Below are 12174 nucleotides of genomic sequence, written 5' to 3'. Positions count from 1 at the left end.
GAGGCTTGGTGGTGTGGTGCTGGTTAAGGTTATGGACTAATACTAATAGGGATATTAGATATTTATATCAGAGGGGGGAACTAAAACATTAAATATTAAAATCTTTAATGGAAATGTTTAGTTTGGTCATTATAATGTGCCACAAAATATACAAGTAGAGTTGTACATTTTATGTAAATGGCATAAATACTAAGATGTTTTATGTTGTTCACTGCAAAATTAACAACTAACTGGGGAGCTAATTAGGTCTTAGTAAAAATCTGCACTCTATTAAGTGCTTTCTTGCTGTTGCTCAGTGCCTCTCCAGCACATCGCCCTCCCGTCTTGTTGAGTTAGTGTAAACGAATCAAGCCAGAGAAGTTGCTTGTATGACTGCAGGCAACCAGCCTGGCCCCATTCCCTCCCCGCACCAGTCATTCCAAGCCAGGGAAGACCCCCTCCATGGCCCAGCAGATGGCCCTCCATCTCCGTGCCAGCCGAGGCACTGTGGCAGAGCTCATGGCACTTTGTCACAGTCACGTTCGCCCGTTGCTCCCGTTGCGCCTTACGCCAAGGCACAGAATTTGTGGAGACTTCACAACTTCCTCTTGCTGATGTTTTAGGCGGCCTGACACTTCCTTTGCCACCAACGCCAGTCCGCATCACACTGAGCAAGGAGCACACTGGGTAATGAGCAGAATTTGTCAATCAGACATGCTGCAGCTCCCACTGGCAGTCTTTTTATCGCTGAAAGCAATATCACGCTGCAGTCGTCGTAGCACTATCATTATGTTCATTTGAAAGCATTTCCAGTGTGTCAGCGAGAATACCATGGGCGTTCGCATCTCACCTCTTCTACCGTTTCTACCTTACTTGTTTGCTAGTTGTCATCAGTCTAGTGTGCCTGCTGTGTTCACTGAGCTCTCAAATGGATATGACATGTTTTGACTGCAAATGAAATCTCTATCTTCGTACTGGCGGGCACGGACAGAGAAATTGGCAGTGCTGAGCTCATCAGCAGCAATAGGTCTATGCCCACATGACTCTCACTGTTGAGCAATGTGGAGCTTTAGTGGAAGGTTTCTTGCTTATAAGCACTCCACATTTTTCATATCTTGTTAGAAATTAAATGACATGTGCATGAGTTTCTCTGGAAACTAAAATACTCTGGTCTAAAATACTTTCTGTATAACTTAAATTTTTGTGCCATATTTTTAGTTATGTAGGTGACACTTCCTCCATAGGACATTTTAACGGAAGATATGATACCAACTGAAAGCCAATTGGTAACTGTGATTTAAAAATTAACCAGTAGTGAAGCACAGTACTTGTAAAAAACTTATTTTGCTCCATCATTTTATTGCACAAAACCTGATTTCCATTCTCTCTTGGCCTGGCTTTTTCCTATCCATTATCCAGTAATCATCGGTTATTATATTTGAGCTGTCAGATTTTGACATAAAATGACCTCTGAACAATTAAATTAGTGTTGAGTAAGTGTAAGAATTTCAAAGGATTCATTCTGAGTCCTGCTGGATTTGTGAGGCGAAAGGTCTGGGGAATTAGTGGACATTGTTCCAGTGTGAGTTGAGGGCGATCAATACAGAATAACAAGAGACTCAGTGACATTATCAAGCCAAGGAAAGGGAGGCCATTGCATATCTCCCCAAATCAATATGTATGCAGTACTCTGTCGTTTTAGCCCGAGAGACAAATGACGCAAGAAGGAAAGGGTTAGAAACAGAGAAAGGCTGAAAAGGAGAGGATGAACCAAAAATAGAAGATAGGGGAAGGCAACAGGAAGAGAGGAATCTTAGTTACTGCAAGTAGACGTGCATGTGACTTCTCAGAATAAGGTAATTCAATAGGACCGTCCTAAAGGGAGAGGATGAGTATTTGTGGTTGCCTGCAGGCTTCAGAAAAACCTTTACTAAACTCCCAGCTAAAACAAATAACTGGGGGAATATGTTGATCTAGTCTTTGACTAATCACCTTTTTGATTAATTCTAGTCACTAAAAAAAATTCCTTTATATTTATGCTTCATTGGGATTCAAGACATGAAATGCCATGCAAATACTTAAGCCTAATAAATGACCTCAGCCTGCACAATGTCCTACACAGCATAACATCACTTACCTGTAGTGCTTCACTGGGGCCTTTCAAGAGACATGATGTGGGTTTATGTTCAATTTAAAGACTTTGTTGTGCATAGTATACTGTTGTAGAATGGGTGAAAACAGGGTAATGTTGCCTTATCCATTTACCCATTTTGTACTCAAGAGCCTTTTTTTCCTGTCTTTTCCTTTGCTCTGTGTCTCTCCATCCACTTTCTTATAATCACTCTGTCCATCTTTCTGACATATGCTTTCTCTCTTTCTCCTTCCCCGCCTCTCTTCCAGTCCATTGATCCAGGTCAGCAGTTTACCTGGGAGAACTCCAACATGGAAGTAAACAAGCCAAAGAATCGCTATGCAAACGTCATTGCCTACGACCACTCCAGAGTAGTGCTCACCTCTGTTGATGGTAAGAGCTCATGTCACTACTTAACCCCTCAGTCACTGCCTGAGGTTACCATTGATTGAGACCTTTTTCATAAGTACCAAAAACAAGCTGCATCTGCTGCATTCGAAATCTCCACAGGCTGTGTACCTTTTTTACTTTGATATGAATCATAACATAGGGATTTAAAAGTACCATACACAACAGGTGATTGACAGATAGTCTTTGCACAGCATGTGCTTAGTGAAAAAAGCCATAAAAGTGTCATTTTATTATTAAAATATACCAACTTCAGTCTTGGTGTCTGAGAAATATTGTTAGTTGAAATAACTACACTGTGTACTATGTTTTATAACTTTACTGCTTGTCTTTCTTATAGCTGTTCCTGGCAGTGACTACATCAATGCCAACTACATTGATGGCTACAGGAAGCAGAACGCATACATTGCCACTCAGGGGCCACTGCCAGAGACCCTGAGTGACTTCTGGAGGATGGTGTGGGAGCAAAGATCCAACACCATTGTCATGATGACCAGACTGGAGGAAAAGTCACGGGTAAGGAAAGACAAACTGTGTTTTCTATAAAACAGTCAAGTAAAGACACTCGCTGACTTCAGTCATTTACAGTTAATTCCTTATAACTTATTTATTAACAATTACCCTCAAAGATGTAATTACATACATTAATAATAAATAATATATGAATTACTGAAGATAAATCAACAGAGATTTAACAACTGGAGAATAAATCTTAAATAATAATAACCTGGTAATATATTAGTTATAAACTAGTAAATAAAGAAGTCAGAAATACAGTTTCCTCTTGTGAAATTTGTATTTAGAGCTTGTTTGTGCTTATTATGTTTTTGCTGCTTGTTGTTGTTGTTTGTTGCCATTCTCCTCTTCCCACTCACCCCAACCGGTCGAGGCAGATGGCCTCCCACCCTGAGCTTAGTTCTGCTGGAGGTTTCTTCCTCTGAAGAGAGTTTTTCTCTCCACTGTTACCTAGTGCTGCTCAAATGGGATTGTTGGGTTTTCTATATAATTCTGGATACAATTGTACTTTGTAAGGTCTTAAACCATAAACACTGTAAAGTGCCTTGAGATGACTTCTGTTGTGATTTGGCGCTGTACAAATAGAATTTAGTTGAATTGAAAATTAAATTACATGCAGTAGATTGTGGTAGAAAGGAGCGTTTGAATTGATGTTAGCTTTTTATATGATAAAACACCTTTTACCACTACCTTGTTACCTAAACAAGCAACAGATGGCTGCTGTGATTGTAGATAGAAATCAAATGACTGTCTTGTAAAACAAGGTCATCGAAGTCCACATTACAGTACGTACCAGAAAGTCAGCATTGTTGAACAGTGTGAATATGGCCAGAAATATAGTTTTCTGACTTGCAGTATATCCAGTCTGTATATGTTTATATAGCCCAATGTTGAGGAAGTAACATTATACCCAACAAAGCTTGAAGGCATACAGACGCCCAGTCGTACTTTAAAGCAGGATTTGTCAGCCTGATCAAAGTCACAAGGACTTCAAAGGATATATTGGTCGTCTGTGGACAGCATCGCATCATTTTGCTTCTCTTCTCCTGTGTCTTCAACCTCTAAAAACTTTTTTGAGGAGTAAAATTGCATAACAGCTTTTTACCGTTTCCCACCCCCCTCCTGTTGTTTGTTTGGTGCTTATGGTGGGATTACCATGGCAACTTTGCATCTGATGACAACACATGCATGCTGACATTTTCAGCTCGATAATGAACGTGAATGCAGCAGTTATACAGTATTTAGAGTTTCGTCATAGTGCAAATTTAATTCATTATTTAGAAAATGCTCAGAGTTCAGTGCTTAATTGCGATATTTTTATTTATGCAACACCATGCCAAGGTTTCATAGACCTGCTGTAGAGTGTCTCTTTTGTGTTTGCACAATTTAGAGGAATTTGGTTCTTAAAAACGATGGCACGGTAATGAAAACTCTGAAGTTGGAGTTAATAGGATTGTCACCCAACAACACTCTTGCACGCCTAAAAATAACTTCCTAACCCAATAAAAGGAAAGAAGTAGCACATGGGCAACTTGGGATTTAGAAATGGGATGGGTTTATTTAATTTAATTAACATCGCAAAATCATGCTCATGAATTCCTGGGAGGAAATAAATCAGTGTGGAACCCTGCCAGTGTGTGGTGCTTTTTTACTGTGTGCATGTGGCGCCCTAATGAAAGAGTCCCCGGATTAATAAGTGGATGTACTCACGATGGTGTTGTAACTGAAGAAGTTCATTGTTGAAAATTCTAGACTAGAGATTTTTTGTCAGGAGTCACTATAGTGAGTCTGCAAAAGCAATACTTTTGTCAAGTAAAGACTTTATATTACTATCCATTCTTCAAAACGTGCCATCATCTGTTTTAATTTTCGACGCAATCAGTCATTTAGGCAGATTGTGGGGACACTATATCCTTTTGGAGCAGAGCTCATTTATTTGTACCTTAGAGAATAACTGCAGCGTGGTTATGTTTGATAAGATGATTTTTATTACACAGTCAGTCAATCTCAGCCAGGATATATGCATGCTTTCAAATACCTTTCTATATATTTAGTGTGCCTAAGAGGCAATTGTGAAACTGTGTGACAGATGACCATGCTCTCCTTAGTTTTAGAATCAAAGCAATGCAGGCATGCACAGGGACAAAATAAGGGAAACGGCACAACACAAGGAACTTAAAGAGAAATGAAACAGCCTCTCAGCCTGTCCCCACCTCCTACACACACTTGAAAATCAATTGGCTTGCCAAGACTATGGAGAGAGACACAAAGAACCAAACCCGCCTTATACCAGCTGGGGGTGGAAACATTTTGCCAACTTATATCAGACGTCCTCCCTATCTCTCTCTGTGCCATTTTAATGATGTCATAAGGTATGACATCATTAAATGGCGCAGAGAGAGTTAATGCCCAAAACATCTTGTTTTGTCTGCATCATTTTTAAATGTATATAAAGGACAATTAAAACCTCTCTTATATACAGGTAAATGATAATTAATAACTAGTGTGTATTTGATATAAATGATTTTCACAATCTTTGAATGACTCACAGTAAAACCTGAGGCAGTGAGTTGAATAGATTAAATTAACTCTGCATTTAAAACAACATTATTTAATATGTGGAACTGTCCTGAAAAATCAGAAAGACAATGTTTGCAAGTTGATAATGAATAGATGTTTAATAATATATATAACAATACATTACTAAAGGCCAGCTGCACTGTGGCTTTGCTGCATTTTCTCAGACTCCTTAGATCCCTTAACATAAATGCACATCCTCTGTTTGTCAATTTCTCCCTCACACACGCACACAGACACACACATATGGTGAGTGAGTCAACCTCCCACCTCCCAGCCAGACTGATGTCTTTTGCCAAACCAAGCAGGAGCTTGACAAATACGATGAGATCCAGCAGTAGGCAACTTTCAGCTTCCTGTAGTGCTATCGTTACCAGTTAGTAAAACCCGAAATGAAACCAGTGGTATTATTCACTGTGTGTGTGTGCACACGCGCACAGGTGTGCACATTTCTATGTATGTGTCTAGATAAGAGGTCTGTGTCCTCTGCAAAAGGCCATGTGACAAAATGTGAGAAGCCAGGTTCAAAGCAGAACCAAATGATAGTGAAACCCGTGTGTGTGGGTGTGTTTATGTGTGAGGGAGAATATGCCACCCAACCTCAGACAGCACAGAGATATTCATTACAGCGGTGACTGCTAATCCATATGTTTGTACTGCAAGCGGTTCCCTATCACTCAATTGAGTTTCTCCTGCGAGGTGTTCCTCTGCCTCTGAATGGGAGCTGTCACCAGGGGAGGTGAAATGCAAGGGGGTGAATTTTAGCGCATTTTGTTTGTCGATTTGTAGCAGCTCGCTGAGACAGCCAAGGTGCTTCCAAATGTCACCTCGGTACTGCAGTATCAATATGATTAGCTTACCAGCAACACAGTTCTTCCTCTCATGTTATCCAAATCAATATCAGCAAGCTCCACTCCCAGCAATTCTGACATTAAAACAGTGTCGGCATTTGTGCCTTTTCTGCAGTATATGGAAAATAAGTGTACAATAAGGGTTGTAGTGCGTCTCTGAAAGAACAAATCCTAATCATACGTGAATAGTTTATTAGTTTGGGCTATTTTGTGCGACTGACTAGTTGAAGATACACAATAGTTGCAGGACCATTGTTAGGGACAGAGACAGACTACATACCACAAGCTTTTCAAATGATTTCTTTTTTTTTTTTTTTTGAAAACCTTCAAGGATTCACTCATCCCAGAAGCTCGAAGGCTAAACGTCTGGCTGTGCTCAGTGTTTTGGTAATGAAATTAGCCATCACCTTAAGAAACGTCTTTGAGAACAACTATTATATTTGGTGTAAAAATCAGAGGCAGCGTGATTGTATAACTGAGTGGCCTATTTTGGCTTCTAAATTATTCAGAAGTACTTTAGGACAGATTTTTTTTATTTTTTGCCAGTGTTTTCTGAAAAGGCGCCTGGTTACGACTGTCTGAAAACCAGAGCTAAACTCCAATTACAGCCAGTAGAGCATTTTATCAGTATGGTGTTTATCTACATGTGTTCATGTAGATGTCTAAATGAAGAAGAGGAATGTCAACATTTTTAAGTCCCTTTTTGTTCCATCCAAATGCCAACAGGCCGTTTCCAAACCACAAGGACTAAAGTGAAAACTGTGGAAAAGACTTGGATACACACAGTGACGCAAAACCACTAAGTGCCAGGATCTTTACACTCACAGTGAAAACAGACATAGTGAAGTTTGTTCTGTGCACATATGGAGCCAGGTGGCTGAACCTGCTGTCCCTCCACAACAGGCCAGAACAGGCTTTCAGACACATCTCCCTTCACAATGCAGTACGCAATCATCACAAATGTGCCAAAAGCATACACGACAAAGGGTTATAAACCACCTGACAGTTAGCTAATTGAAAGTGATCACAGGCTGGTAAAGAGACAAAGTGGGCTTTTTAATGCCCTTTTGAAGCTCACTTCACATGCAGACACACATTAGTGAACATGCACATACCTGATTCACCAGTGCTCATTTTTTATGAGATACAGGAGCTGAGTCTGAGTCTTCAGTTTTTAATTAGACAGTGGACAAAGCCTTTGATCTGACCTTTCTAATGTTCCCTCCTTGTTAATCAGTGTGATCCTACAAGCCTCTCGCTAGCCTCTTGGTGGATATTAGAGGCGGTTCACTCCTGACAGTGTGCCCTCTCTCTTGCTCTGCCAGGTGAAGTGTGACCAGTACTGGCCTTTGCGAGGAACAGAGACCTACGGGATGATCCAGGTCACCATGCTGGACACTGTGGAGTTGGCCACTTACAGTGTCCGTACTTTCGCCCTCTACAAGGTACAGTGTTGCCTTTTTCATTTGCTCTTAACTATAAAAAGTTGGCATGCTCATGAAGGACACGTTCCAAGTAGGCATTTGCAGTTCATCATTAGTGGGGTCACATTTTAAAATGTAATTTCATATTTTTCTGAAGGCCGATAAAAGCTATTACCACTGGAATCGTTTTTTCACTGCTGTAATTGGTTTTTAACATCCAAGATTTGTCTCTTGTTCTCTAAAAGGCAATGAAAGATTTCATTTTCTCACTTTGATTCATATACTTCTGTGGTGTGGTGATGTGACTGATGTTTTGTCCTTTATTTCTCCTCTCTCCGTTCCCTTTCCATTACTTACTTATAATTTCAAACATTATCATAATTCCTAATTAAATGTAAGTCTCTAGTTGGAGCATTTACTTGGTTTCAATCAAGACTTGTGACAATGCCAAGAAACCGCTCGAGTTCAACTCCAAACATATACACGCTATCTACACTCAGAATGATCACAGCCATGAAAGTAGAGCATATCATATGCTGCTGTCAAAGTTATGACTCATGATCAGACCTTTTCTTAAAATAGCTCCATTTCTGACAATTAAATTTAGAATTTGCTCCCTTTTATCAAACTGAGTGACCTTTAGGTGTTCAAAACAGTTTTGCCCAGTATGACAGATTTTTCTCTGAAAAGGAGCCAATTCACAGTGTCAGGGTATCCCAGGATAGCTCACATATTTCTGCTTTACTCCCTCCTCTCACTCTCCTACAGAATGGCTCTAGTGAGAAGAGAGAGGTGAGACAGTTCCAGTTTATGGCCTGGCCGGATCATGGGGTGCCAGAGTACCCCACCCCTATTCTGGCTTTCCTGCGACGGGTAAAGGCCTGCAATCCTCCAGATGCAGGACCTATGGTGGTCCACTGCAGGTGGGTGCATATGGAAATGAAATGATTCTTTATATCCACACAACGCACAATCAAGTTTTAGCCTTAAATGTTTAATTCATTTCAGTTAAAACCAATTAAACCAGTCTAAAAGCAAACAGGAAGAACTGGGATGTGTTATATCAATGTCTAGTACAAGCACATTGTGAGGGACACCAGCTGAGATGTTGAAATGCTGTTGTTAGGGTCTACATCTTTTTTCCTTCCTCCATGAAGTTGGCTCAATAATTCTTTGCTATGCATTTTGCAGCAAGTCATTAAGCCACACAGGATGCTTCTACAATCACAAACTTTGTGCACAGTCTGCAAAAACAATTTCTTTATGGTCCAGCACTTGTGCTAGAGGGTGTAAATCAGCTCACCAAGAAAGCATAATGTCCAGTTTTCAGCTGTCAAGCATGGAGAGAGGAAATAATAGGACAGGGAGGCTTACTAACTTTGTATTACCGTGCTATAGTCCATGCATTTTGACATATTTCAGTTTTTTTGAACACGTTTGTGAGCATTAATAAGCACAAATATCATGTGTATTTGTTGTTTTTTAATAGACACGCATATAAATGTGAGAAGTGTGTACACAGCAAAAGATACTCGAGAGAGAATGTTTTCTCTCCCTCATTAACTCAATTCATTAACAGTTGTGTTTAAATGCAGCATTTTACAAGGACTTTCCATAGATGTGCCATGTACCATGTGTTGCTCTTCTATACAATCAGACCTTCTCTGTCTTTCACCATCAGTGCGGGCGTAGGCAGGACTGGTTGCTTCATTGTGATTGATGCCATGCTGGAGCGTATGAAGCACGAGAAGTCTGTAGATATCTACGGCCACGTGACATGCATGCGTGCCCAGAGGAACTACATGGTTCAGACCGAGGACCAGTACATCTTCATCCACGAAGCCCTGCTGGAAGCCGCGACCTGTGGCAACACTGAGGTGCCAGCTCGCAACCTGTATGCCCACATCCAGAAACTCACCCAGCCCCCGCCCGGGGAGACAGTTACTGCCATGGAGCTGGAGTTCAAGGTGACTTACACAAGTATCACTTAAGCCTTTCCTTTTACTTATTCAGTGTGAGAAATGAGGAAAAGGCTACATTCACTCTCTAGCAGGCTGCAGTAGCTGACCAGGCTGCTGCTATTATACCTAATTTGCATGCATTCATTTACCAACTATGCCAAAGCACAGAAATTGATGATATTAGCCCTGAGGTGTGGAAGCAGCTAGTGACATAGCATCAATACATATGAACACACGTTTCAGGGACAAACAGACCAGAACAAACACATTAACCCACCTACATGTGGAGAATTATCCAAATAAGTGACACTCATACATACACACAGCTGGTGTTCAAGGTGACTCACACACACACACTCACACCTTCTGTCAATAGCCATCGACTGTGATGTTATTACACACTTTCTCTCAGTGCGGCTCAGCCATTAGCCCTCTTATGACCATGATCCATTCTGTTTGAAGTGATAATAGCATCTACACTCCTGCCAACGACAGAGAATGAAAGAGTGAGAGAGTGATTGTGGCGTATGTGGTGGCTACAGCCTCCATGCCTACACAGTCTGACCACAACACACACACATTCTCCCAGAGTACCATGCTTGTCCATGCACACTCCTGTGCTGTCCATCTGCGCTCTGTCCACTGCCAGCGCTGAGCTTGTCATGCCTACAGTCCTCCAAGCAGCCTCTGTGACTCTATGGGATTCTGCATTTAGTTACACCTACGAGTCGCTATCTTACTAGCTATCGCCACCCCGCTCTAATTGACTCTGATGTCTTCTGTTGAATTTCTTATTTAGCTTCACAAAAAAATCCTCAAGTCTAAATAAAAACCAGTCAGAAAAGCATTTCAGACTTCTTTGTTTACTTCAGATCACAGGTCACTTATTTTTTCTCTCCATCTCTGTCTTCCTGTCTGGTTTCTTCTCACATTTTAATAAACAGAGACTGGCCAACTCCAAAGCCCACACGTCACGCTTCATCAGCGCCAACCTACCCTGCAACAAGTTCAAGAACCGTCTGGTCAACATCATGCCTTTTGAGTCTACTCGTGTCTGCCTGCAGCCCATTCGTGGGGTCGAGGGCTCCGACTATATCAACGCCAGCTGCATTGACGGCTACAGGTCAGCAAAGAACTTCACTATTTGAACTGAATAAACTGTGAGGAAAATGTGCTGAGTTTGAGATTGGAGTAAAGTTTTTTAGATCAAGCATGTGAGGCTTCGAAGAGCGTCACAACATATTAAAAAGAATGAGTGCATTTATTTATTCTGTCTCTTAAAATAGCTGTTAATACATAATAAAAGCTATATCCATACATGTGTTTGATGTGGATGTCAACATCTTTAAATTAAATCTGACAATCAGCACTTTAACCTTGTGCTTTTTGTTCTATTGTCTTGGCGCACAGAGCCAACACAACAGAAACGGCATCACTGTGCTAGCACTTTCCTGTCTGTACTGATTCTGGCAGGTCTACAGTTGTTTTCTGACATCAGAGGTTGTTACAGGTGTGAAAAATACACAATCTATTCACAGTGGACTAGATAAAAATGTATGGGAGGGGACTCAAGACGAGGCCGCAGTGGGCGGTATGCAGTTGCAAGAATTACTCTGTGGCTCTCGTCAGCTGAGCCGCTGCCGCTTTTCTATTGAAGCTACTGCATGTCCTCGTGTGCTCTGTGAGTCCAAATTGCTTCCTAGAGGGAGGAAGATGAAAAGGCAGCTCTGTGTTTTATATCTATATAAGTATGGGCAGAGACAGACAGAGCCGACTCTTCTGTGCTTGAAGTGTACAGCCAGGGGATGGATTTAGCAAGCATGAAATGCCATTCAGTCTATATGGGTTTTGCTTCGTACTGGGTCGTGACAGAGGCGACACCTCCACCTCCAACTCCCCCCTTTCTTCAGTCTTATTGTTAATGAGAGGATGCTCCACAGAGGCGGACCATCCATTGTTGCCGTCTAAATGGCATAATTGCAAGAGAGATTGTAAGAGAGTGTTTTCCAAATCCCTCCCTTCCTTTTTCATTTTTTCTCCATGTTCTCTGCTTTTTCTTTTCTTTCTTCTTATATTAACCCCCTCCCATTTTTTTTTTTATCTCTGTCCGTCTCTATTTTTCTTTTTGTCTGTCTCCTTCACACCTCTTTGCTCTCTTTTGTCCCACCCTCTTCACTCGGCATCTTAATTTTCCATCCAAACATCATGGCAGAGACAGACATATCCGGGTGGGGACCTGTTGTGTGCACTTGCGGCACTGTGTAATTAAGCCACGTTTAAAGCCCAGGCATAAATAAAAGCTAAACAGGGGCCTCCAGTGCCCTTCA

General features: G+C 41.2%; 1 protein-coding gene across 6 annotated transcripts in view; it reads left to right on the top strand.

The window, feature by feature from the left end:
- LOC113171691 (receptor-type tyrosine-protein phosphatase F) overlaps window positions 1–12174 on the top strand; it is a 147584-nt gene that overhangs the window by 128172 nt on the left and 7238 nt on the right. For all 6 annotated transcript variants that reach the window (XM_026374259.2, XM_026374263.2, XM_026374262.2 and 3 more), the window contains 6 exons: window positions 2380–2503; window positions 2859–3034; window positions 7788–7907; window positions 8655–8809; window positions 9568–9853; window positions 10792–10970. In XM_026374259.2, the coding sequence (XP_026230044.1) occupies window positions 2380–2503; window positions 2859–3034; window positions 7788–7907; window positions 8655–8809; window positions 9568–9853; window positions 10792–10970 (1040 nt within the window). The remainder of the gene's footprint in view (window positions 1–2379; window positions 2504–2858; window positions 3035–7787; window positions 7908–8654; window positions 8810–9567; window positions 9854–10791; window positions 10971–12174) is intronic.

Source organism: Anabas testudineus, chromosome 17, assembly GCF_900324465.2.
Source record: "Anabas testudineus chromosome 17, fAnaTes1.2, whole genome shotgun sequence".
In the NCBI taxonomy this organism is placed as follows: Eukaryota; Metazoa; Chordata; class Actinopteri; order Anabantiformes; family Anabantidae; genus Anabas; species Anabas testudineus.
The sequence above is the reverse complement of the archived record's forward strand: the minus strand, read 5'-3'. Positions and strand labels throughout refer to the sequence as shown.